The sequence below is a fragment of the Protomyctophum bolini genome (genome assembly GCF_963924005.1).
Source record: "Protomyctophum bolini genome assembly, chromosome: 22".
Lineage (NCBI taxonomy): Eukaryota > Metazoa > Chordata > Actinopteri > Myctophiformes > Myctophidae > Protomyctophum > Protomyctophum bolini.
This window is the reverse complement of record NC_137883.1, coordinates 32,754,984-32,782,180: the sequence shown is the minus strand read 5'-3', so window position 1 is coordinate 32,782,180 and position 27,197 is coordinate 32,754,984. Positions and strand designations below refer to the sequence as shown.

The window sequence follows — 27,197 nt, the reverse complement described above, 5'->3', positions numbered from 1 at the left end:
AACCTAACTACGATATATGGTTGAATGGTAAGTATTATGTAGAACTTCACTATAGAGTGCAGGGGGCGTCTTGATAGGCGTGCTCCTCACTAGAGTATAGTTGCGGCTAACTCTGAATGTTGTTCAAGTTAAGGAAACGTAAACCAAGTTAATTCTGGTGTACCCTGTATTTTATGCGTTTGGGAGGGTTGTGCCCAGAATGAAAATGTTGTTCAAACTGTGTTTGATTTTGGGGGTGGGGGTGTTACGGCCGCAGGCCTATATATGTCTTTGTCTGCGTGGTGCGCACAGTGCGCGCCCCGTTGCCTAACCCAGCCCTGTAGGTCCGTCAGCACAGCCGTTGGTGGGGAGCATTGCCGCCGCTCCGCTGTTGGTCGCCCGCTCCGCATCTCGCTCCTCCAACCAGCTTCTACACCTGCGCCCACCTGACGGCATAAAGGCGTCCTGAAGCCTTCACTCCGGGCCGCTGTCCAAACAGTCACTCCAGAGTGGAGCCGGCTAGAGGCAGCGCGCCCTCCGTGCAGCAAGAGAATGCACGGAGTATCACAATACAACCCCCCGTATAGCAAGAGTTGCTGTGATGAGTTTATTGTGTCACTTCTATGTTCTGAGCACCTGTCCACGGAAGCCTGCTTTTTGTACAGTTTATTAGATTAGAGTAGAGTAGGCAATAGTAGGGCACTATTGTCACCTTATTTTCGGTGGTTAGTTTAGTGTGTCTAAAACTTAAGAGGTTAGTTTTAGTATGCTTTTGATTATTTCCCTTAGTTGCTCCGTGTGTCATTTATGTTTGTAAAAGAGAACGTAATTCATATTGAATACTTATATATATTGTTCCTATCATTTGTACGCCACTGAATAAGCAATAAAACAACTTTGGCATTTTACCACCTTGCCTTCTTAACCGTCCCAGACTCGGTGAGTCGTAACATACCCAAATAGTTGAATACACAAAAGCTAAGGCACTGGTACTGGTACTTCTGGTTTGCCGGAACGGGGTTCAACTCCCTGCAGTGCCCTGCTCAATGTGTTGTATTTACCGAAAAAATTGCGGTGTTGCGGAGGATGAGAAACATTAGTTTCGGATTAATTGCGGAAATTGCGGAAATTAGAAATTGCGTAAATTGGAAATTGTGGAAATTGTGGAAATTGCGGAAATTGCGGAAATTGAAAATGGCAGAAATTGCAAATTGCGGAAATTGCGGAAACTGAAAATTGCGGAAATTGGAAATTGCGGAATATTGCGGAGCAATTGCGGAAAATTGCGGAAATTGCGGAATTTGCAAAATGCAGAAATTGCAAATTGCGGAAATTGCGGAAACTGAAAATTGCGGAAATTGGAAATTGCGGAAATGGAAATTGCGGAAATTAGGGAAATTGCGGAAATTAGGGAAATTGCGGAATTGCGGAAAAATTGCTGAAATTGCGGAAACATTAGTAAATTGCCGAAATTGCGGAAAGATTGAGGCAATTTTTGAGGATTTGAAGAAAAGAATAATAAAAAAACGATTTTCACTTTTTTTTTAATCCTCAAAAATGATTAAGACTATAGCGATGACCTCTGAGACCATGGACACCAATGAACCATGTAAATACAACAAATTGAGCAGGGCACTGCAGGGAGTTGCACCCCGTTCCGGTAAACCAGAAGTACGACACCAGTGCCTTAGTTTTTGTGTTGTCATTTACAGGTCCTTTCGTTGAAATGTAAATTTTACATTTCAACAGTAAAGTAATATATAAAGAAGAGAAACACAAAAGTACAAAAATAACATTTTCGAATTACCTGTATTTGCTTTGATTTTTTAAACTTTCTCTTCACTAGTAGGAATAAACACGCCATTGGGGAGGTTTAAGGAATTTATTGACAGTGAATAGATGGAGGGATGAAGGAGGGATGAATGAATGCGGATGTGTAGGTTCCGGGGGGGTCGCCGACCCTGGAGTCTTTGGGGAGGAGGTCGAATGGCACTCGTCATGTGGCGTTCGTCGTAAGGCGTTCGTCTTACGGTGCGCATGGACGAAATCCCCCCGCAGGAACCTGATAAGGATGGGAGAGAGTATAAAAAGGGGACAGGTAGATTGACGTGGAGGGAGGAGAGTGGCGTGAAGGGCAGGGCCAATGCGCGTTTCTCCTCCTCCTGAACATCAGTTGTTCCAACTCCATTAACCATTATTTGACACTTTTGGTTGTTGAAAAACAGCTTCTAACCATTATTTGACACTTTTGGTTGTTGAAAAACAGCTTCTAACCATTATTTGACACTTTTGGTTGTTTCAAAATTAAAAAAACATGGGCTATAACCCATCGTTTTTGTCATTTCGTCATTTTTTTCAAATCTTCAAAAATGATGAAAAACGGCGCGCTATAGTATGCCGTACGATATGGGCTATAGCCCACGGTCCAAAATGATGAGAAACGAGGCTAAATTATTTTTTCAAAATTTCAAAAAACATGGGCTATAACCCATCGTTTTTGTCATTTCGTCATTTTTTTCAAATCTTCAAAAATGATGAAAAACGGCGCGCTATAGTATGCCGTACGATATGGGCTATAGCCCACGGTCCAAAATGATGAGAAACGAGGCTAAATTATTTTTTCAAAATTTCAAAAAACATGGGCTATAACCCATCGTTTTTGTCATTTCGTCATTTTTTTCAAATCTTCAAAAATGATGAAAAACGGCGCGCTATAGTATGCCGTACGATATGGGCTATAGCCCACGGTCCAAAATGATGAGAAACGAGGCTAAATTATTTTTTCAAAATTTCAAAAAACATGGGCTATAACCCATCGTTTTTGTCATTTCGTCATTTTTTTCAAATCTTCAAAAATGATGAAAAACGGCGCGCTATAGTATGCCGTACGATATGGGCTATAGCCCACGGTCCAAAATGATGAGAAACGAGGCTAAATTATTTTTTCAAAATTTCAAAAAACATGGGCTATAACCCATCGTTTTTGTCATTTCGTCATTTTTTTCAAATCTTCAAAAATGATGAAAAACGGCGCGCTATAGTATGCCGTACGATATGGGCTATAGCCCACGGTCCAAAATGATGAGAAACGAGGCTAAATTATTTTTTCAAAATTTCAAAAAACATGGGCTATAACCCATCGTTTTTGTCATTTCGTCATTTTTTTCAAATCTTCAAAAATGATGAAAAACGGCGCGCTATAGTATGCCGTACGATATGGGCTATAGCCCACGGTCCAAAATGATGAGAAACGAGGCTAAATTATTTTTTCAAAATTTCAAAAAACATGGGCTATAACCCATCGTTTTTGTCATTTCGTCATTTTTTCAAATCTTCAAAAATGATGAAAAACGGCGCGCTATAGTATGCCGTACGATATGGGCTATAGCCCACGGTCCAAAATGATGAGAAACGAGGCTAAATTATTTTTTCAAAATTTCAAAAAACATGGGCTATAACCCATCGTTTTTGTCATTTCGTCATTTTTTTCAAATCTTCAAAAATGATGAAAAACGGCGCGCTATAGTATGCCGTACGATATGGGCTATAGCCCACGGTCCAAAATGATGAGAAACGAGGCTAAATTATTTTTTCAAAATTTCAAAAAACATGGGCTATAACCCATCGTTTTTGTCATTTCGTCATTTTTTTCAAATCTTCAAAAATGATGAAAAACGGCGCGCTATAGTATGCCGTACGATATGGGCTATAGCCCACGGTCCAAAATGATGAGAAACGAGGCTAAATTATTTTTTCAAAATTTCAAAAAACATGGGCTATAACCCATCGTTTTTGTCATATCGTCATTTTTTTCAAATCTTCAAAAATGATGAAAAACGGCGCGCTATAGTATGCCGTACGATATGGGCTATAGCCCACGGTCCAAAATGATGAGAAACGAGGCTAAATTATTTTTTCAAAATTTCAAAAAACATGGGCTATAACCCATCGTTTTTGTCATTTCGTCATTTTTTTCAAATCTTCAAAAATGATGAAAAACGGCGCGCTATAGTATGCCGTACGATATGGGCTATAGCCCACGGTCCAAAATGATGAGAAACGAGGCTAAATTATTTTTTCAAAATTTCAAAAAACATGGGCTATAACCCATCGTTTTTGTCATTTCGTCATTTTTTTCAAATCTTCAAAAATGATGAAAAACGGCGCGCTATAGTATGCCGTACGATATGGGCTATAGCCCACGGTCCAAAATGATGAGAAACGAGGCTAAATTATTTTTTCAAAATTTCAAAAAACATGGGCTATAACCCATCGTTTTTGTCATTTCGTCATTTTTTTAAAATCTTCAAAAATGATGAAAAACGGCGCGCTATAGTATGCCGTACGATATGGGCTATAGCCCACGGTGCAAAATGATGAGAAACGAGGCTAAATTATTTTTTCAAAATTTCAAAAAACATGGGCTATAACCCATCGTTTTTGTCATTTCGTCATTTTTTCAAATCTTCAAAAATGATGAAAAACGGCGCGCTATAGTATGCCGTACGATATGGGCTATAGCCCACGGTCCAAAATGATGAGAAACGAGGCTAAATTATTTTTTCAAAATTTCAAAAAACATGGGCTATAACCATAGACTGTAAAAAATATGGACAAAGCGTTCCGCGGGTCTAACGTGAACGTAAAATGAAGCCTGTCAGTCCTTGCAATGGAAGTCGCCATCTTTCTAGATCCGTTTTGGCCCAGTTCAGGCCAGCTGGCCCATTGGCTGGCCCAGACAACGAGGCGGGACTTCCCCCTTCTTCTTCGTTGGTTTTTATTTTGACTCGAGTGGGTGGGGGATCCCGTTCATAGACTGTAACGGTAGCCACGCCCCTCAGAACATGCGCGACTTTATGGTCATTTTTCTAATAAATGGGACCATAATTTTCCAAAAAGAATATTATGACATTAGAAATGAGACTTTAAACTAGTGACTGGAAGCAAAAAGTATTCATGACCATGTTTATTAAAGTAAGGACTTCTATGGGGCTATGGGTTTTTTTGAGCCCAATGAGAGCGCCACAACAGGCCATTATATGAACTTTCATTTCCTTAGTGGCTTCACAAAATATCCGTCTGACTGCCCCCCTGGCTATAACCCATCGTTTTTGTCATTTCGTCATTTTTTTCAAATCTTCAAAAATGATGAAAAACGGCGCGCTATAGTATGCCGTACGATATGGGCTATAGCCCACGGTCCAAAATGATGAGAAACGAGGCTAAATTATTTTTTCAAAATTTCAAAAAACATGGGCTATAACCCATCGTTTTTGTCATTTCGTCATTTTTTTCAAATCTTCAAAAATGATGAAAAACGGCGCGCTATAGTATGCCGTACGATATGGGCTATAGCCCACGGTCCAAAATGATGAGAAACGAGGCTAAATTATTTTTTCAAAATTTCAAAAAACATGGGCTATAACCCATCGTTTTTGTCATTTCGTCATTTTTTTCAAATCTTCAAAAATGATGAAAAACGGCGCGCTATAGTATGCCGTACGATATGGGCTATAGCCCACGGTCCAAAATGATGAGAAACGAGGCTAAATTATTTTTTCAAAATTTCAAAAAACATGGGCTATAACCCATCGTTTTTGTCATTTCGTCATTTTTTTCAAATCTTCAAAAATGATGAAAAACGGCGCGCTATAGTATGCCGTACGATATGGGCTATAGCCCACGGTCCAAAATGATGAGAAACGAGGCTAAATTATTTTTTCAAAATTTCAAAAAACATGGGCTATAACCCATCGTTTTTGTCATTTCGTCATTTTTTTCAAATCTTCAAAAATGATGAAAAACGGCGCGCTATAGTATGCCGTACGATATGGGCTATAGCCCACGGTGCAAAATGATGAGAAACGAGGCTAAATTATTTTTTCAAAATTTCAAAAAACATGGGCTATAACCCATCGTTTTTGTCATTTCGTCATTTTTTCAAATCTTCAAAAATGATGAAAAACGGCGCGCTATAGTATGCCGTACGATATGGGCTATAGCCCACGGTCCAAAATGATGAGAAACGAGGCTAAATTATTTTTTCAAAATTTCAAAAAACATGGGCTATAACCCATCGTTTTTGTCATTTCGTCATTTTTTTCAAATCTTCAAAAATGATGAAAAACGGCGCGCTATAGTATGCCGTACGATATGGGCTATAGCCCACGGTCCAAAATGATGAGAAACGAGGCTAAATTATTTTTTCAAAATTTCAAAAAACATGGGCTATAACCCATCGTTTTTGTCATTTCGTCATTTTTTTCAAATCTTCAAAAATGATGAAAAACGGCGCGCTATAGTATGCCGTACGATATGGGCTATAGCCCACGGTCCAAAATGATGAGAAACGAGGCTAAATTATTTTTTCAAAATTTCAAAAAACATGGGCTATAACCCATCGTTTTTGTCATTTCGTCATTTTTTTCAAATCTTAAAAAATGATGAAAAACGGCGCGCTATAGTATGCCGTACGATATGGGCTATAGCCCACGGTCCAAAATGATGAGAAACGAGGCTAAATTATTTTTTCAAATTTTCAAAAAACATGGGCTATAACCCATCGTTTTTGTCATTTCGTCATTTTTTTCAAATCTTCAAAAATGATGAAAAACGGCGCGCTATAGTATGCCGTACGATATGGGCTATAGCCCACGGTCCAAAATGATGAGAAACGAGGCTAAATTATTTTTTCAAAATTTCAAAAAACATGGGCTATAACCCATCGTTTTTGTCATTTCGTAATTTTTTTCAAATCTTCAAAAATGATGAAAAACGGCGCGCTATAGTATGCCGTACGATATGGGCTATAGCCCACGGTCCAAAATGATGAGAAACGAGGCTAAATTATTTTTTCAAAATTTCAAAAAACATGGGCTATAACCCATCGTTTTTGTCATTTCGTCATTTTTTTCAAATCTTCAAAAATGATGAAAAACGGCGCGCTATAGTATGCCGTACGATATGGGCTATAGCCCACGGTCCAAAATGATGAGAAACGAGGCTAAATTATTTTTTCAAAATTTCAAAAAACATGGGCTATAACCCATCGTTTTTGTCATTTCGTCATTTTTTTCAAATCTTCAAAATTATGAAAAACGGCGCGCTATAGTATGCCGTACGATATGGGCTATAGCCCACGGTCCAAAATGATGAGAAACGAGGCTAAATTATTTTTTCAAAATTTCAAAAAACATGGGCTATAACCCATCGTTTTTGTCATTTCGTCATTTTTTTCAAATCTTCAAAAATGATGAAAAACGGCGCGCTATAGTATGCCGTACGATATGGGCTATAGCCCACGGTCCAAAATGATGAGAAACGAGGCTAAATTATTTTTTCAGAATTTCAAAAAACATGGGCTATAACCCATCGTTTTTGTCATTTCGTCATTTTTTTCAAATCTTCAAAAATGATGAAAAACGGCGCGCTATAGTATGCCGTACGATATGGGCTATAGCCCACGGTCCAAAATGATGAGAAACGGGGCTAAATTATTTTTTCAAAATTTCAAAAAACATGGGCTATAACCCATCGTTTTTGTCATTTCGTCATTTTTTTCAAATCTTCAAAAATGATGAAAAACGGCGCGCTATAGTATGCCGTACGATATGGGCTATAGCCCACGGTCCAAAATGATGAGAAACGAGGCTAAATTATTTTTTCAAAATTTCAAAAAACATGGGCTATAACCCATCGTTTTTGTCATTTCGTCATTTTTTTCAAATCTTCAAAAATGATGAAAAACGGCGCGCTATAGTATGCCGTACGATATGGGCTATAGCCCACGGTCCAAAATGATGAGAAACGAGGCTAAATTATTTTTTCAAAATTTCAAAAAACATGGGCTATAACCCATCGTTTTTGTCATTTCGTCATTTTTTTCAAATCTTCAAAAATGATGAAAAACGGCGCGCTATAGTATGCCGTACGATATGGGCTATAGCCCACGGTCCAAAATGATGAGAAACGAGGCTAAATTATTTTTTCAAAATTTCAAAAAACATGGGCTATAACCCATCGTTTTTGTCATTTCGTCATTTTTTTCAAATCTTAAAAAATGATGAAAAACGGCGCGCTATAGTATGCCGTACGATATGGGCTATAGCCCACGGTCCAAAATGATGAGAAACGAGGCTAAATTATTTTTTCAAATTTTCAAAAAACATGGGCTATAACCCATCGTTTTTGTCATTTCGTCATTTTTTTCAAATCTTCAAAAATGATGAAAAACGGCGCGCTATAGTATGCCGTACGATATGGGCTATAGCCCACGGTCCAAAATGATGAGAAACGAGGCTAAATTATTTTTTCAAAATTTCAAAAAACATGGGCTATAACCCATCGTTTTTGTCATTTCGTAATTTTTTTCAAATCTTCAAAAATGATGAAAAACGGCGCGCTATAGTATGCCGTACGATATGGGCTATAGCCCACGGTCCAAAATGATGAGAAACGAGGCTAAATTATTTTTTCAAAATTTCAAAAAACATGGGCTATAACCCATCGTTTTTGTCATTTCGTCATTTTTTTCAAATCTTCAAAAATGATGAAAAACGGCGCGCTATAGTATGCCGTACGATATGGGCTATAGCCCACGGTCCAAAATGATGAGAAACGAGGCTAAATTATTTTTTCAAAATTTCAAAAAACATGGGCTATAACCCATCGTTTTTGTCATTTCGTCATTTTTTTCAAATCTTCAAAAATGATGAAAAACGGCGCGCTATAGTATGCCGTACGATATGGGCTATAGCCCACGGTCCAAAATGATGAGAAACGAGGCTAAATTATTTTTTCAAAATTTCAAAAAACATGGGCTATAACCCATCGTTTTTGTCATTTCGTCATTTTTTTCAAATCTTCAAAAATGATGAAAAACGGCGCGCTATAGTATGCCGTACGATATGGGCTATAGCCCACGGTCCAAAATGATGAGAAACGAGGCTAAATTATTTTTTCAGAATTTCAAAAAACATGGGCTATAACCCATCGTTTTTGTCATTTCGTCATTTTTTTCAAATCTTCAAAAATGATGAAAAACGGCGCGCTATAGTATGCCGTACGATATGGGCTATAGCCCACGGTCCAAAATGATGAGAAACGAGGCTAAATTATTTTTTCAAAATTTCAAAAAACATGGGCTATAACCCATCGTTTTTGTCATTTCGTCATTTTTTTCAAATCTTCAAAAATGATGAAAAACGGCGCGCTATAGTATGCCGTACGATATGGGCTATAGCCCACGGTCCAAAATGATGAGAAACGAGGCTAAATTATTTTTTCAAAATTTCAAAAAACATGGGCTATAACCCATCGTTTTTGTCATTTCGTCATTTTTTTCAAATCTTCAAAAATGATGAAAAACGGCGCGCTATAGTATGCCGTACGATATGGGCTATAGCCCACGGTCCAAAATGATGAGAAACGAGGCTAAATTATTTTTTCAAAATTTCAAAAAACATGGGCTATAACCCATCGTTTTTGTCATTTCGTCATTTTTTTCAAATCTTCAAAAATGATGAAAAACGGCGCGCTATAGTATGCCGTACGATATAGGCTATAGCCCATGGTCCAAAATGATGAGAAACGAGGCTAAATTATTTTTTCAAAATTTCAAAAAACATGGGCTATAACCCATCGTTTTTTTCATCCTCGTTTCTCATCATTTTGGACCATGGGCTAGAGCCCATATCGTACGGCATACTATGTAAAGGACAGCACACGTTGGCTATGACACAGACATAATGTGGATTGAAGGAAACACACAGACAGAGTAAATAAATGTGTACCTTTTTTGTCTGAGGATGGTGTTGTAGTATCCATTGTGGTATCCATGAGTCGCAGTGGTGTAGAGGATGTGAAGATAGCGTGTTGGGCAGGTACACAAACTACACACGTTACTGGCTGCAGGGATGGTCTGGGAAGTACAGAGCAGTATGTAAGGCAGTGGAGTTGTGTATTGACTATTGACTTGATTTAATCAGTTATTTGCAGTAATAACTGCAAATAACTGCAAAAGTATAGCTGCCTGGAAGGAATTATTTACCTGGGCTGGTACCTGGCGGAACTTCGGAAGGCAACGTGTGTGACCCACGGCTCCGTCAGTGTGTGACCCACGCACGCGTGCGTTGCGAAATCCGTGAAAGAAAGTGTGTTGCGCTGCATGCTGTGTACTGTATGCCACTGTTGTTGTGTTGCGGCGGTAGGTGTGTCGTGTGTGTGTGTGTGTGTGTGTGTGTGTGTGTGTGTGTGTGTGTGTATGCGCCGCCAAATTGTATAGGCCACTGTTTGTTGTGTTGCTGCGGTAGCTAGAGGAAGCATGCCAGTGGGGTAACAGTGAGAACGGTGGCCTGTGATGCAGGTGTCGCTAAGGGGCGGAGGTGTGTGAGGGTGCGAGGTTGGTAGGTGCGTGTGTGCGTGTGTGTGTGTGTGTGTGTGTGTGTGTATGTATGCGCCGCCAAATTGTATAGGCCACTGTTTTACTTTGCACATTCTCAGAGTTATGGAAGTCCTTGAAATACATGTGTTGTTTTTTGTTGTACTCACAGGTTGCTGTACGAGGTCCAGTCAGCCTTGCTGAGCGAGGGTCTGGTGGTCAGCAGGGCTGAGGTCAGATGAGACTGGCTGAGCAGCAGGCCTGATCCACTGGACACTGGAGTCACCCGATGACCACTGTCCTGGAGACCCTGCAACGCACGCACACGCGCACAGGCACACACACACACACACACACACACACACACACACACACACACGCGCTCACAAAGTAGAACATAAAAATAGGGTTTATTTTTTGCCTCTTGTCTGAGCACAGACATCACACAGGGCTGGCTATTACTTTTTTAATCGTGAAAAAGATGTGCAAAATTCATTACCAATTACATTTTTTTTGTGGCTTTCTCCTTTATTTTATATATTTTATGGAGGGACAGACAGTAGGCTGACAGGAAATGGGGAGAGAGATGGGGGGGGTGACATGCAGTAAAGGCCGTCGGGATCGGGAGTCGAACCCGCGGCCACACTGCCAGACTGGATTATACCAGCCAAGGTGCCTGGACCGCTGAGCCACGGCCCAGGCCTGACAATTATAATTTTAATATCTAGAATATCTTAGAAGACATTTTGTAGAATCGCAAAATGGGTTTTAACCCATTTAGGCCCGACTTCGAAAGAATATATATTCAAAGATTTGTGCCGCATTTTCACGATTAAAAAAAAATAGCAGACCTACAAGCTCATAGCGCGGCACTCGGTGCCGCGCTATGACCTTGTAGATCTGCTATTTTTCCAACAGCTCAAGTATAACATAATGCTTTTAAAACACCAAAAGGGGTTCGCATTATGTTGTGCTTTAGCTATTGAAAAATAGCAGATCTACAAGCTCATAGCTTGTAGGTCTGCTATTTTTGAAAAATGACTGACGACTGACATAGAAACATGGCTTTTTTCAGAAAACTGTCATTTTCAAACAGACATTTTTAGAATCTGATCTCAGGTCAGAATGGGTTAAAGAGTCAACTCACGCGGTCTCTCCTGTGGCTGCTCTTGATGGTTCTGATCTCCTGCTGCAGTCTCTCCATCTGCTCCGGGCTGAGCTCCGTGAAGCCCGTCTGGACCGAGGGCATGTAGGCCGGGAGGGGGACGTGGAGTGAGATATTGTCCTCTAGGTTCACATCCATGTGAAAGTTCTGGCACAAAACGTGTATTTAGTCAAATATCTCGACCTTTCCACCGCATTCACACGGACACCTTTCACTCCGGGCAAAGGGGGTACAGAATTAATTCACCAAATCTTCCTCTGACCACACCCAACACAAATTGACCAGGGAAGCACACAATCGGCAGGTGCTTGCGATAGGTGCTGGGTAATTAATCACACCACCTGCCTATTGTGCCCCAAACTTGCGTTTCCCTGACGACGTTTGCGACGGTCAAAGGAATTTTGGATAAATTAAGTCTAGATGTCATTCCGAGTGCCTTTGCCCGGAGAGAAAACCGTCCAGGTGCAGCTTGTGAAAAAGTGGAGATATTTGACTAAACAAACATTTTATGATAATGACTTCACATGGATATGAAAGTTGAGGACCATATCGGACTCCCAAGTCTTTATTTCAAAGACTTGGGAGTCAGATATGGTCAACTTTCATATCTATATACATTTATTGAGAGAGTACACACGGAGCGCCGACCACATTTACACCGCCATGCTGCCGCTGCAAACGCAAGTCTACAGCATTGATCTATATGGCTCTGGTATGTGAAATAATGCAATGTATGTAACAGACATTCTAGGGCTATAATTAGTCACATCTGCCTTGTTGTGCAACATGTTTTTTATGAAGCCTAAAAGCCATGAAGAAATTAAAAGTTTATATTCATATGTGACCAGATTTCACTGAGCCTGCCATCATGCACATCCCAGCTTTTCACCCGAGTAGAACTTTTTGTCAGCCCGCAAAATGAGTTAATAGCACAGGCTGACTCCTCACATACTAGAGCATGTCTGAAATAAGTGTCAGAGCTGAAATCGACATGTAAATATGAAATAAATGCTTCACAGAAATAAATGCTTCACAGAAGTAAACCTGTCAAGTCTGTTTTCTCAAAACTCGCCGTTTTCTGCAAGACTGTTCAGGATAGTGCGTTACAGTGGAGATGTAATGGAACTCTTAGACTCGGTAGACTATCTTTAGCCTTGTAGGCATATGTACCGGTATGTATTTATTCAAGCGGCAATGATACGTTGCCGCTCTGCTCTGTAGTAGGTTCCATCCTGGAGGCCAATCTTTCCGGTGATAAAATGGCCACCAACGTAATCAAAAAAGTCAATCAAAGAACAAGATTCCTTTACAGGATCTCCTCACTGGTCAACAAAAACACCCAGAAGACCTTAACAGGAGCCCTCGTACAAGGTTTCTTTGACTATGCATCCACCTCGTGGTACCACAGCACCTCAAAGGCCCTTAAAACAAGGCTCCAGACCTCCAAAAAAAAAATATGCCGGGCTCCTACTTGGCCTCACCCCCCGAACCAACCTCACCCCTGCCCACTTTGACAGGCTGGGATGGCTTAGGGTCGACGACAGAGTACAGCATCTTGCAATGGGTCTAGTCCACAAGATTCGATACACCACCAAGATACCCATGTAACTGTCTAAATACTTCCTTAATGTAAACGAAGTCCACACCCACAACACCAGAGGGAGTGCAACAAACCATGTACAACCCAGATTCGGCACACACGAGAGTACTTTCTGCTTTTGGTACTTTAAAGTACATTTCGATACCAATACTTTTGTACTGTAAAGTACATTTTGAATTCGAGACTTTTACTTTACTTACAACTAACAGATTGCATTGCAGTATTGATACCGTTACTCGAGGAAAACATTTGACTACTTATTTGACACCACTGGATATTGGCCAGTCAGATTAGCGCAGAGTGAAGCTGTAAAACAGTGAGCACTGACATTTCTTCCTGGAACACACAAAGCTCCTCTCCTCGGTACAGGCGTCATCGTTCCACTTCCCGCTCACCAGGTGGTGGTGAGTCATCGTCACGCAGTCTTCCTGTTGAGGAGTAAAAATACAACCTGAAGCTATTTAGGTAGACAAATAATCCAGCACACATTTGTGTTGTAGAACTCGCCTTGACTTAACCCATTCTGACCTGAGATCAGATTCACACAAGGTTTCCACTGGACACACACTGGTCTGATTAACCCATTCTGACCTGAGATCAGATTCTGAAAATGTCAGACGCTCTTCGATTTTTCAAAAATAGCAGACCTACAAGCTCGTAGCGCGCCACTCGGTGGCGCGCTATGAGCTTGTAGATCTGCTGTTTTTCAATAGCTAAAGCATAACATGATGCTAACACCAAAACGGGTTCCCGGTCAGAATGGGTTAAGTCAAGTCAAGTTAAAGGAGAATTCCATACTAAAAGGCTTTCTTACCTTTCTTTGTAGTTGTTACGTCACCACCAAAGAGGTCCAGGTGTTATTTTGTGCAAAAGCTCCTTATTGGCTATTTCCCCTACCATAAGCCCTAAATGAATTGCATTGAATTGAATGGGAATTGAATGGGGCTATGGGGTGTCGTGCTAATTCGCTTATTTTCATCGCTCAAAATTATAATTTCTTTGTATATATAGCGGCACACTTTACTACTTCTTTCGATGGAAATAAGCGAATTAGCATAACACCCCATAGCCCCATTAAATTCAATGCAATTCATTGAGGGCTTATGTAGGGAAAAAAACACCTGGACCTCTTTGGTGGGGACGTAACAACTACAAAGAAAGGTAAGACAGATAAGAAAGCATTCTAGCATGGGTTAAGTCAAGTTCTATAATACAGTGGTTTCAACCTTTTTAGCCTGTGACCCAAAAGAGGAATTTGTTGTCTCCCCGCGACACAAACTAGTGAAAATAGCAGATCTACAAGGTCTTGTAGATTTTCTAATTTATGGAATTTCTTAGATGTTTTCTTTGATTGCTTCATGTAATCATTGAATTTAGTTTTTATTCATGAAAATGTTTGCTTTTTTGGGAACGTTATTTTGAAAATGTTTTGAAATGATAAAAAAAATAATAATAATAATAATCAAGGGACCCATAAAACGTGTCCACGACCCACTAATGGGCCCTGTCCCGCTGTTTGGGAAACAGTGCCATACCCAATAGGTATGGCAATACCCAATAGGGTTCTCACCATCCCTCCCACATTGTTGGGCTCATTGCTGTTCCAGTTGGTGTACAGTACTGGACTGATACCGTCACACCATCCATACTGGTTCTCCACTAAAACATCCGACAGGCCAATCCATGCTGGGAGCTGCAAGTCCCTGAGATGGCTGGTCACGAAGTCTATTGAAGAGAGGAACATGGCAAAAGTTACCCCACTGATCCGCTTTCAACGTTTAAATGAAGGGATTCATTCATTCTTTCGCTCTCGCTGATCGCCTTACCGTTTTCATATTGGCTGTCAATTACAGCCAGATCTCCTTCCTGTGCCCTTGCACAAGGCGCGAGCATAGGACCAGTTGGCTTTAATGTCATCCTTTTGTCCTCTGAACAGGAAACATTTATTGTTGAAACGCAGCCAACCTGCAATCACAAAGACAAAGGCGTTATTATGAAAAGGAAAGAACTCGGGCTAGTGTTTCACAAGACATTAGATTTTGGTGAGCTACAGATTGAGCTGCATTTATTCCAGCTGATTTGTTTGATTGATTGATTGACACATTTTATCTTAGAGTACAGTACAGTATGTTAATGCAATGTACTGTAACTAACACAACTGCAGTGATTGCAGCTGCATGAGCTCCCTGCTCTTCTATTGAGATGGCTCAGTGGCTCAGTGGTAGAATGGCCGGTAGAACAGCTATACCCAAGCATGAGGTTCCCAGTTCGATCCCGGGCTCCACCAGAGTTAGTGTCGAAGTGTCCTCCTTGACCTTGAGCAAGACGCTGAACCCCTAATTGCTCCCGGTGTGCAGGTTAGGTTGGTGCCTTGCAAGGTTTCCTCTGCCATCGATGTATGAATGTGTGTGTGAATGGGTGAATGTAATGCCCAATCTATGTAAAGGTGTGTGAATGTGTGTGTGAATGGGTGAATGTAATGCCCAATCTATGTAAAGGTGTGTGAATGTGTGTGTGAATGGGTGAATGTAATGCCCAATCTATGTAAAGGTGTGTGAATGTGTGTGTGAATGGGTGAATGTAATGCCCAATCTATGTAAAGGTGTGTGAATGTGTGTGTGAATGGGTGAATGTAATGCCCAATCTATGTAAAGGTGTGTGAATGTGTGTGTGAATGGGTGAATGTAATGCCCAATCTATGTAAAGGTGTGTGAATGTGTGTGTGAATGGGTGAATGTAATGCCCAATCTATGTAAAGGTGTGTGAATGTGTGTGTGAATGGGTGAATGTAATGCCCAATCTATGTAAAGCGCCTTGGATAAAAGGCGCTATATAAATGCACCATTTAGTAGGTACAACTGGGGGACAAGAGGAAGCTTAATATTCTGTTTTAGCTTAGCAGTATACATTTTGGCGCTCGCATGGGAAACCTGGGTTAAAATCCCCGGTTTGGACATTCGGTATAGCTTAGGGATTGCAAAATGAATCAAACAAATTACGTTTGTGTGCGCATGATGTGCTTGTTTACCTGTAGGACAGTTGCCTTCCCAAGGCTGTGTAGGTGGCGGAGGGGTGTGGATGTCTCCAGGGTACTTCTTGCACACATACCCTGCTCGTATGCCACAGTTCATATCATTCCACCCTCCTGAAGGAACAGACACGTACAATAGAATGAACATCCAGGGCTATTCATTAACTCTGTCGTCCGTATGTTGGGTATGTCAGGTGATTTTTAAGATTCTTACATTTATTTTTTTCTAAATCTCACTAAGTATACAAGAATAGAGTGTTGCAGTCCCACCCCCTTCGAGGGCACCAGAAGAGAATTTCCCATTCATTTTCCCATAGACGTTTCAGAAAGTATTTATTTAAAGACCTTTAAGCTGTGTACAACACTTATTTTTTTTGTTTTTCTTCTGTCAAATTATTTGTCTGGCCCAAAAAAGTTTGCTTATTGTCATGATTTGACATCATCCGAGGTGGCTTTGTCCGAGGCTTTAACGGTCTTTAAATAAATACTTGTTGAAACGTCTACGGGAAGTTCTCTTCTGGTGCCCTTGTGTTGCCCTTAGTAGCGGGACTGCTGCGTTTAAGAGTTTAAGTGATAACACTGGAGTCTCTATTCTGGCATGTAATACTAAGATAATTTACAAGCTTACAATACGATGCATTGTGAGCTTGTACATCTGCTATTGTTGTCGTACAACTGTGTCTTTTAAGCACGCGTTACCGCAGTGAAATTTGTTCTCCGCATTTGACCCATCTCTTGGAGCGGTGAGCCGCAGCCAAGGAGCGGTGAGCTGCAGCCGTGCCGCGCTCGGGAATCATTTGATTAGTAGATTTGACCCCCCAATCCAACCCTTTGATGCTGAGTGCCAAGCAGGGACTGACCCCCCAATCCAACCCATTGATGCTGAGTGCCAAGCAGGGACTGACCCCCCAATCCAACCCATTGATGCTGAGTGCCAAGCAGGGACTGACCCCCCAATCCAACCCATTGATGCTGAGTGCCAAGCAGGGAGGCATTGGGTCCCATTTTTACAGTCTTTGGTATGACCCGGCCGGGGATCGAACCCACGACTTCCCAGTTTCAGGACACTCTAACCACAAGACCACTGTCTGGTCATTCAGTGATTCTAAATGAATGAATTGACACACTGTCAGTAGACTATACCTTGACGTCTGTTCATGGACACACAGAACTCCTCCCCGTGAGCATTGTTGGGCTCACCTGCATCCCAGAGTATAGATGACAGGAGACTCGTCCATCCACCTGAGGTTAGAAGTTGTATATTGTCATTCTTTATCATACTACTACTACTACTACTGCTACTGCTACTACTACTAATAATAATAATAGCTTTATATAGCAGCATTCAAAACAGAGCTTTAGAGTTAGATCAAATCCATTAAAAACTATACATAGAATATTTAACACAATAAATAGAGTAATAAAGCAATGGAAACTGCAAGTTCTCATTCATTAAAATAAATCTTTAATCAAATCAATGATGATCAATGATCAAGTTTTACTCTGTAAAAATTGTGTTTTTGTTTGGTGAAATTATACAAAGGTGATCTTTATGAGCATTAGTGGTCAATACAATCAAATGCAATGCATTCCCAAAGAACTTACATGGCTTGTCCATCTGTAATACCAAACAATACCATTCCAATCCACGCTGCAGAGACCTCGCCTGTCCCCACCTGGAAAACCAACAACACAACATTTCAATCATAACATTTCATTATATTTCTTGCTATGAAATACATATAGGTGTATAGAATATGTCTCTGGGCATGTTCACACTGTCCTCCTTTTAAAGCCAAGCTTCCCTATTCTGGGAGTGAACATTCTGTGAAAATAGCAGATCTACAAGCTCAGGACACATGACATGATTAGATTAGATTTTTGGTGAAGAGTCGTGGGGCCCTAGTTTCGTCAGTGCTAAACCCTTTATCCCTAAACTTCTTTGGCTTTTTTACAATTATGTTTTTCATAATTGTAAAAACCATTTAAACTTTAAATGGTCAAATACTTGTTTACCTGAAACCTTATGGGAAATTACCAAAAGGCTTTGAAGATCCAGGTACCCAAAGGATTCTTCATCGATGGCCTCATCTGAAAGACAGAACACAGAATATTACTACAGTGACCAGACCACATATAGACCACAAGCTCTAAATGCGTTCCTCATTATTCACGACTTGCGGTTGATGTCATAATGTCCGAAACCACCAGTTGCCCATGCATGGTATACTATACTATTGGATTTATTGATTAACTGAACTGGCCGGGTGGGTGTTTCTGCCCAAATCAAGTGCATGGCTGGTGTTCAGCTGCACAAGCCCACATCCTTTCAAGACGTAGTGCAGCTGAACACCAGCCATGCACTTGATTTGGGCAGAAACACCCACCCGGTCAGTTCAGTTAATCAATAAATCCAATAGTAGTATACCATGGCATGCATGGGCAACTGGTGGCCCTGGGGCCACATGTGGCCATCATCTTAATTTAATGCAGCCCCCAGGTTGATTTTATTTCAGCCGTTACACTTTATTTCAGCTGCTTTAATTTCTTCAGTCTATATTAGTAGCTTAATGATTAGTATTACATTTGTATTGTCTCTGTGAGTGGAAATATAGTGGCAAAATATGCCCACACCAATGTAGTAGAGTAGACAGTAAATATTGTAACTGCCAGTGACAGTTGGTTCTGCAATAATTTCTTTAGTTCCTGTAATTTGGTATACTTTTACTTTGACACATCCTGTTACCTATCCATATATAGCTGAAGCCTGTTAGCTTCACTCACCTCAGACCAATAGACTAATTTCACACAGCCAGACTCCAGAGTGAGCAGAGGGAGAGAGCACCAGTGTGTGTGTGTGTGTTTGCACCAGACCACACGGTATGAAATGTTTGACTGTTTATGTGACTCTTATTATGTTTGTACTCTTATTGATTAAGCAGTGTTGAAGCCTGTGACATTTGCAGTGGTAGAGAACTTTTAGTGACTGAAGTTGTCTATTGTCTACAGTGCCTGTCCGTCACACTATGTGTAAATGTGACCATCGGTGACTGTTGATCAGCCCCACAAGCAGAACCCAAATGTAGTAAAGTTTCTGACACTTTTATGACTTTACCCATTGGGTCCTGGTTCATGCTGGGCTGCCACCAGTTATGCACACACAAATACAATGTAAACGCGTAAGGAGAAAAGATTCTGCGCGGTTTTACGATGTTTTTTCCTGTGCTGGCTTACGAATGTGCGAACTATAAGTACCTTACATACCTCTGAGAAAATCTCCTGTGTCGCGGAAGCTGTTAAGTATTTTTAATCCATGTTTGATTAAAAATGTCGCTTCTTCCTACCTTGTTTATTGACACCTCATTGTACCGCCTATCTGGCTAGCTAGTGGAGATATAGCTATGACGTAGCCGGCACAAGCCAACCGCACATCGGGAGGCGGTACAATAAACGGTAAATAAACAAGAAGAAATCAAAGCGACATTTTTAATCAAACATGGATTAAAAATACTTAACGGCTTCCGCGACACAGGAGATTTTCTCAGAGGTATGTAAGGTACTTATAGTTCGCACATTCGTAAGCCATAACAGGTAAAAACGGCGTAATACCGCGCAGATCGACTAAACGAGGAGTTTGCTTAGGTCCACGTTCCAACAATCGCATTAGAAAATTTTGTAATGTCCAGGAACCCTACGCAAAGCTAGGTCCAATCATAAAAGCTTTCGGAGGGTTCCGAGAGGGGCTAACTGTTGATGTGCCCTGAGGTTCAAGTTGGTTCTGCAGCCCTTTAGCACCCTCGATACGCGGAGTGAGGTATACATGATTATTTATTTGTCTAGTTTCCATTTGGAGTATATCATTCATGATTGTATTTGTTTGGTTTTCGTTTGGTTGTGGTACTTTTTGGTTATTGTGCATTTTCCTTGTCTTATAATTGAAATGACTTGAGTTTTGTATCACTGTATTTATAATTGACCATAAATTAACCATTTTAATTGTTGATTGTACTGCCGAAGTGACAAGTTTAATGCACAGATTTTAGTAGTGAAACTATATGAGATTATTTGATTGTAAGTAACTGTATTTATTCTATATCCTTATAGTTTTCACAGTGTTGGAACAATAAACACACCCGTCGAGACCACCCAAACTTGTCATTCTTTCATCAATCGAGGGGCAGCTACAGTAATGCTTAATTGGGTCGTCCACTCACAGTTAACAGTCTATGTATTGAGTTTGTGCTTGAAATGTACTGTCATTCTGCAAACTGTTAATAAATATTTCAATCAAACAATAACATCATGAATTGCTTTAAACAATCTCCTCTCTAGAGTGCAAACATGAAATAGAAATCACCATAGACATATATTTGTATCCTTTTAACCCAACAACCATGACATGTAAGTTACTGTGTTAATGTACTATACCCTTTAACAAACAAGTATTACACCAAGGTTTAACTGCTTTAAATGTACACTTTAGTCCATTCATTCACGGTTATCAAGAAATAAAGTCTAAACCCATCTATTCATGTATTGACGTTTGCCTGAGGCTTCTCAAATTGTCTGAAAATGGATCGTCAGAAACGCATTCACTTCAAAGGAAGGCTATTTAACGCGAGGTAACACAAATGCAAAAATAAAGATATTATTGCAAATAATACAAAGCAGCAATGATCAACTGTACTGTACCTTGTGTTCTCCGCCAGGTGCTTAAACAAAATAAACGTTTGGTTGTTTTGTAAACACTGAAGTGTTTCTTTGTTGGCGTAGTTGTTTACATTACTCCGTCCCAGTGTCATATCCAAATGGTACTCTTACTGAACCACTTCCTTCCAGTCCAACGTTGAAAGTCCAAAGGATAGATTGTCCCAAAAGGCGACAGCGCCCTCCTCTGGCCAGGATGAGTAACTGTAGGGCCACCTATGGCTTGTAGATCAGCTATTTAAAAAAAGATCTGTATATTATACATGTCAAAACTTTAAATGAGACATGCAGCATTTATGTACTTTTATGCACATTTTGAATTCCGGATTTTTACTTGTAACAAAGTAATAAGTATACATCTATATTGCAGTATTGATGCCATGATACTGACTTCAGCAGTACCTACTAAGCCTAGGCATGTGGTCTGCTGCCCTCTAGTGTTGGTCCACAGAACTCACACTAAACTTGTGTTGGTGTAAACACACAATCTATGTAAAGGTGTGTGAATGGGTGAATGTAATGCACAATCTACAGTATGTAAAGCGCCTTGGATAAAAGGCGCTATATAAATGCACCATTTACCATTTTAGAAAACGTAGACATATGGGACATTCTGCATAATGACTAGTATATAGAGGGGATGCACTTGCATATACCCGAGTGGCAAAATGCGTGACAAAGTGAGTTTAATGTCATTTATCATCGTTTAATGCAATCAAATGCAACCTTTCTGTTGAGATGAATGGGCTGTCAAGGCCACAAGGTAGTTGTTTTGCCACTCAGTAGGCGTTCCTGGATAAACTTCCAGTCACACGCATATACCCTCTACAGGCTCATTTTACTTTTGGTATACACATGAAGTACATTTTGATGCCAATATACTGTTGTACTTTTTATTCAAGGTCATTTTGAATTCCACCAGTGCTCCTTATCCTTCCTCTCATGACTTGCACGTGCATACGTGCAAGCTTTTGCATGCGTCCGACGTGTTCGTCACGCACTGCGCACCCCGTCAGGAGGAAGGGGAGGAGGAGGAGGAGGTAGCGTGTAGGTGCTCCGACTAAGTCTAGAGCTTCCGAGATGGTTGACGAGGGGGAGAAGGAGGTAGAGGGGTTCTTTTTCCTTTTGGCCTACGTTCGGGCTGACAGAGGTTATTATGGCTCCAAGTGTGGGGTAGGGGTTCCGTCACGTTCCGTTCGTTCGTCATGCTGGTTCGAAGGGGTGGGTCAGGCAGGGTTAGGGTTTTTGTACAGGGGTCCCGCCGGGGGGGTCCGGAGAAGAGACCGGGGGGAAGTGTCTGCGCAAACAAAGACGTGCACGCCTCTACACCCTTCCGGGCGTCCACACTGAAAAGACTCATTGCTCGCCATTCAACTACACCGGGACCCTATGTTCCGAGCAAGCACGGACCGGTCCCGTTTTGTTATATTGTTATTATTCCTGTTCCTCCTCTTCTTTTCCTTTTCCAAAACCGGAGGGAGACTGGTGAACGACTCGTGATGAGGTGAGGGGTTTGGGGTTGGGACAGGGGGGACAGGGAATGGGCCCATCCATAGTGTAGTTCCGCTTTTCTGGTTCATGCATGACAACATGAATCTACTAGGCTGATCAAACAACAGTGTATGGACCGACTCATGGGGTTGGGGAGTCGTGAGCCCCCCCTCCTTTTTAAAGGGGGCTTTTTAGACTCCGGGCAGACGGTGTTTTTCCTTTGTTATTATTTCCCGGAGTGAGTGGGGTGGGCCCCGGTCGAGGGGTGAGAAAGGCATGGGTTAGGGAAGAGGGGAGGACATGGGCCCGTCCATAGTGAAGTTCCGCTCTTCTGGTTCGCGCATGAAAACGCGAATCTACTAGGCTGAAATCAAACCACAGTGTATGGACCGACTCATGGGGTTGGGGAAGGGGGAAAGACATGGGCCCGTCCATAGTGAAGTTCCGCTCTTCTGGTTCGCGCATGAAAACGCGAATCTACTAGGCTGAAATCAAACCACAGTGTATGGACCGACTCATGGGGTTTGGGGAAGGGGGAAAGACATGGGCCCGTCCATAGTGAAGTTCCGCTCTTCTGGTTCGCGCATGAAAACGCGAATCTACTAGGCTGAAATCAAACCACAGTGTATGGACCGACTCATGGGGTTGGGGAAGGGGGAAAGACATGGGCCCGTCCATAGTGAAGTTCCGCTCTTCTGGTTCGCGCATGAAAACGCGAATCTACTAGGCTGAAATCAAACCACAGTGTATGGACCGACTCATGGGGTTGGGGAAGGGGGAAAGACATGGGCCCGTCCATAGTGAAGTTCCGCTCTTCTGGTTCGCGCATGAAAACGCGAATCTACTAGGCTGAAATCAAACCACAGTGTATGGACCGACTCATGGGGTTTGGGGAAGGGGAAAAGACATGGGCCCGTCCATAGTGAAGTTCCGCTCTTCTGGTTCGCGCATGAAAACGCGAATCTACTAGGCTGAAATCAAACCACAGTGTATGGACCGACTCATGGGGTTGGGGAAGGGGGAAAGACATGGGCCTGTCCATAGTGAAGTTCCGCTCTTCTGGTTCGCGCATGAAAACGCGAATCTACTAGGCTGAAATCAAACCACAGTGTATGGACCGACTCATGGGGTTGGGGAAGGGGGAAAGACATGGGCCCGTCCATAGTGAAGTTCCGCTTTTGTGGCGGTGCGTGCTGGACCAACCCTGAGCGCGGCGAAGCCGCGCGGCGCCCCCTCCGAGCGCTTGTGCGCCCCGTCAGGAGGAAGGGGAGGAGGAGGAGGAGGGGTTCTTTTTCCTTTTGGCCTACGTTCGGGCTGACAGAGGATATTATGGCTCCAAGTGTGGGGTAGGGGTTCCGTTCGTTCGTCATGCTGGTTCGAAGGGGTGGGTCAGGCAGGGTTAGGGTTTTTGTACAGGGGTCCCGCCGGGGGGGTCCGGAGAAGAGACCGGGGGGAAGTGTCTGCGCAAACAAAGACGTGCACGCCTCTACACCCTTCCGGGCGTCCACACTGAAAAGACTCATTGCTCGCCATTCAACTACACCGGGACCCTATGTTCCGAGCAAGCACGGACCGTTCCCGTTTTGTTATATTGTTATTGTTATTATTCCTGTTCCTCCTCTTCTTTTCCTTTTCCAAAACCTTGTCGTGGCCGTCTCAGACCAATCCTAAGCGCGGCGAAGCCGCGCGCATGCCCACTCCTCCTGTGCGCCCACAGTCGTCCCAGTGTGGGTGAGTGAGTGAGTGAGTGACCCTATTTCCCCGGAGAGTGACCCGGAGGGAGACTGGTGAACGACTCGTGATGAGGTGAGGGGTTTGGGGTTGGGACAGGGGGGACAGGGAATGGGCCCATCCATAGTGTAGTTCCGCTTTTCTGGTTCATGCATGACAACATGAACCTACTAGGCTGATCAAACAACAACATATGGACCGACTCACGACGAGGCGAGGGGTTGGGGCCCGCAGTCAGGAGGAGGAGGAGGAGGAGGCGGGTTTGTTCCCCTCGTTGGTTGGTCGGTCAGTTGGGAAGATGCGTCACGTCTCCCCCGGAGAGTGAGCTCCCAGGTGTTCCTGTTGTGTGCCAACGCTCCGCCGAGCGGTTGAGTGGGTCCGGATATAACGCTCCGCAGAGCTGCAGTTCCTGTATCCTGATGCTCCGTAGAGCTGTAGTTTGACGTGTAGGTGTTTCTGTTATGTGCCAATGCTCCGCAGAGCGGAAGGGTAGTGAGGTCATGGGCCCATCCCTAGTGGAAAGGGGACAGGGAACGCCCCCCATATGCCCCCACATGCGCCTCCCAGCAGGAAGCTGTTTGGCTGAATGGCTCTCACGAGGCCCGTGCTTTACTGGACCTGAAGCTCTGAGACAGACAAGGAGCAAGGTGGTGTTATAGTTAGTGATAAGTAAGTAAGACATATTGTTGTTTTGACACTATTCATTTGTAAATAAATACCTTACTAATTTGCATCCCCATGTTTGGGGATGGAATTGAGTTTGATAGCGAAATGGCACCCACCTACACAAAATTTGACTACTTGTGTGATTGTAAATGGGTTTATATATGAATATATCCAAGCCAGTACATCGTATTATTCAAGCAACATTATCGTTCTTTTTGGACCACCTCGAAAACGAGATGGTACGGTACATCTCAAGGTGTTTTTCTTAAGTAGAGTACTTAGTTTACATTCCACCACTGGTGTTGTGTTTAAAGGTGTCCTACCCCGGCCTCCCAGGTGGTGCAGGCGTGTGTTTGATCAAGCGGCAGATGCTGAAGCGGCTTTCAAAGTCTCCTGTGTTCTCAACAGTGAACGTCTGTGTCCTCCTGCAGCCGTAGACCACTGGACCAAAGCTGAGGCCACTCGTAGGTGTGATCTTGTACCTATAGGAGAGGCAGATATAGTCGAGCATTTTTGGCCATATTAGATTAGTACTGTAGGTTATGACTCATGAGATGATAAATCATAGGTGATGAGACCTTTTTTTTGCAAAAACAAAAACGGAAAAGATCTGTTTATAAAAATACCCGCCTGTATACAGTACGTGTGGACAAAGCCTAAATCTTTGCGTTGATTGATCGAGACAAAAAGACAGAGGATGTTCACATCGATTCAAATCAAACATTTGAATGACAATTATTTTATATATACAAAATGTTCTCATTTGAATGAGGGACACATTACAAATTCTACGTAGGCTACTAATACTACAAAAACTGGTGTCAGTGATGCCATATTGATCCCCAAAACAACGTGCGCTGACCTGGAGAAGACTGACTGGATGGAAACCTTGACTGGAATGATGGCTATGGTCTCTCCTTTCTCCCCCATGCTTGGCTCAATCACCTGCAGAAGAGAACGTTTGAACACAAGCTCATACAGTAGTACAGGCATGGGATTCAACACAAATAAACGGCACTTGATGGAACCACCAACTTTTATTTCTTCCTTTATTTTTTATGTGCCACGATTGGCAGCAGAGTGTAGGTAAACCCTGCCAGGGGTTTTTGCCTCTATTTGGTCATCTTAATTTTCGGAAGTACCACACCAGTGCCTTAGTTTTTGTGTTGTCATTTACAGGTCCTTTCGTTGAAATGTAAATTTTACATTTGAACAGTAAAGTAATATATAAAGAAGAGAAATACAAAAGCACAAAAATAACATTTTCGAATTACCGGTATTTGCTTTGATTTTTTTAACTTTCTCTTGCCGACCTCCCACATTTCATTCGATGATTAACAAAAAACAGTGTTGGATCTGTAAGGATCCATTTGGTTACACGTGCGTGCGCGCGTGCGCGCGTGCGTGTGTGAAATTTTGAAAAAAAAAAGTTATCCTCGTTTCTCATCATTTTGGACCATGGGCTATAGCCCATATCGTACGGCATACTATAGCGCGCAGTTTTTCATCATTTTTGACGATTTGACAAAAATTTAAAAATTTAAAAAACGATGGGTTATAGCCCATGTTTTTTTAAATATGCTATTTTCAGCAAGTGTAACATACTGTACTGATCCATGCTTCAGTCACACAGTAGTCTCATGCTATGCAGTGTACTGTACTGTACTGATCCATGCTTCAGTCACACAGTAGTCTCATGCTATGCAGTGTACTGTACTGTACTGATCCATGCTTCAGTCACACAGTAGTCTCATGCTATGCAGTGTACTGTACTGTACTGATCCATGCTTCAGTCACACAGTAGTCTCATGCTATGCAGTGTACTGTACTGTACTGATCCATGCTTCAGTCACACAGTAGTCTCATGCTATGCAGTGTACTGTACTGTACTGATCCATGCTTCAGTCACACAGCAGTCTCATGCTATGCAGTGTACTGTACTGTACTGATCCATGCTTCAGTCACACAGTAGTCTCATGCTATGCAGTGTACTGTACTGTACTGATCCATGCTTCAGTCACACAGCAGTCTCATGCTATGCAGTGTACTGTACTGTACTGATCCATGCTTCAGTCACACAGTAGTCTCATGCTATGCAGTGTACTGTACTGTACTGATCCATGCTTCAGTCACACAGCAGTCTCATGCTATGCAGTGTACTGTACTGTACTGATCCATGCTTCAGTCACACAGTAGTCTCATGCTATGCACTGTATTGTACTGTAGGCCTACTGCATGTGTACACTGTACAAAACAAAAATAAAATTAACAAAACGAACATTCAAAAAGGGCACATTGCTGTCCAGAGGGAAAAGGGCACCAGCACCACCCAGTGTCTTATGTGCACGCCACTTTCTGTCGGTTAACAGCAGTTATGGCAAACAGTGTTCAGATGGGTTCAATGGGTTGTCCCGATCCAATCAAGTCATTTTCAAATGATCGGAATCGG

General features: G+C 42.1%; 2 protein-coding genes across 2 annotated transcripts; both read right to left on the bottom strand.

The window, feature by feature from the left end:
• Positions 1 to 1,876: 1,876 nt before the first annotated feature.
• LOC308309448 (uncharacterized protein) lies at positions 1,877 to 21,492 on the bottom strand. The gene is made up of 12 exons (XM_080755292.1): positions 20,846 to 21,492; positions 18,192 to 18,244; positions 17,759 to 17,829; positions 17,297 to 17,395; positions 16,151 to 16,267; positions 14,949 to 15,087; positions 14,693 to 14,847; positions 13,451 to 13,550; positions 11,505 to 11,591; positions 10,528 to 10,667; positions 9,771 to 9,898; positions 1,877 to 2,041 (listed from the first exon to the last, which is right to left on the bottom strand). The coding sequence occupies exons 5-10, from the start codon at positions 16,226 to 16,228 to the stop codon at positions 10,549 to 10,551; spliced, it is 678 nt and encodes a 225-aa protein (XP_080611418.1). The 5' UTR covers positions 16,229 to 16,267; positions 17,297 to 17,395; positions 17,759 to 17,829; positions 18,192 to 18,244; positions 20,846 to 21,492; the 3' UTR covers positions 1,877 to 2,041; positions 9,771 to 9,898; positions 10,528 to 10,548.
• Positions 21,493 to 24,344: 2,852 nt separating this feature from the next.
• Positions 24,345 to 25,706, bottom strand: LOC308309486 (uncharacterized protein). Its single transcript, XM_080755359.1, has 3 exons — positions 25,611 to 25,706; positions 25,072 to 25,230; positions 24,345 to 24,708 (listed from the first exon to the last, which is right to left on the bottom strand). Exons 1-3 carry the CDS (start codon positions 25,676 to 25,678, stop codon positions 24,369 to 24,371), a joined length of 567 nt encoding a protein of 188 aa, XP_080611485.1. The 5' UTR covers positions 25,679 to 25,706; the 3' UTR covers positions 24,345 to 24,368.
• Positions 25,707 to 27,197: the final 1,491 nt, after the last annotated feature.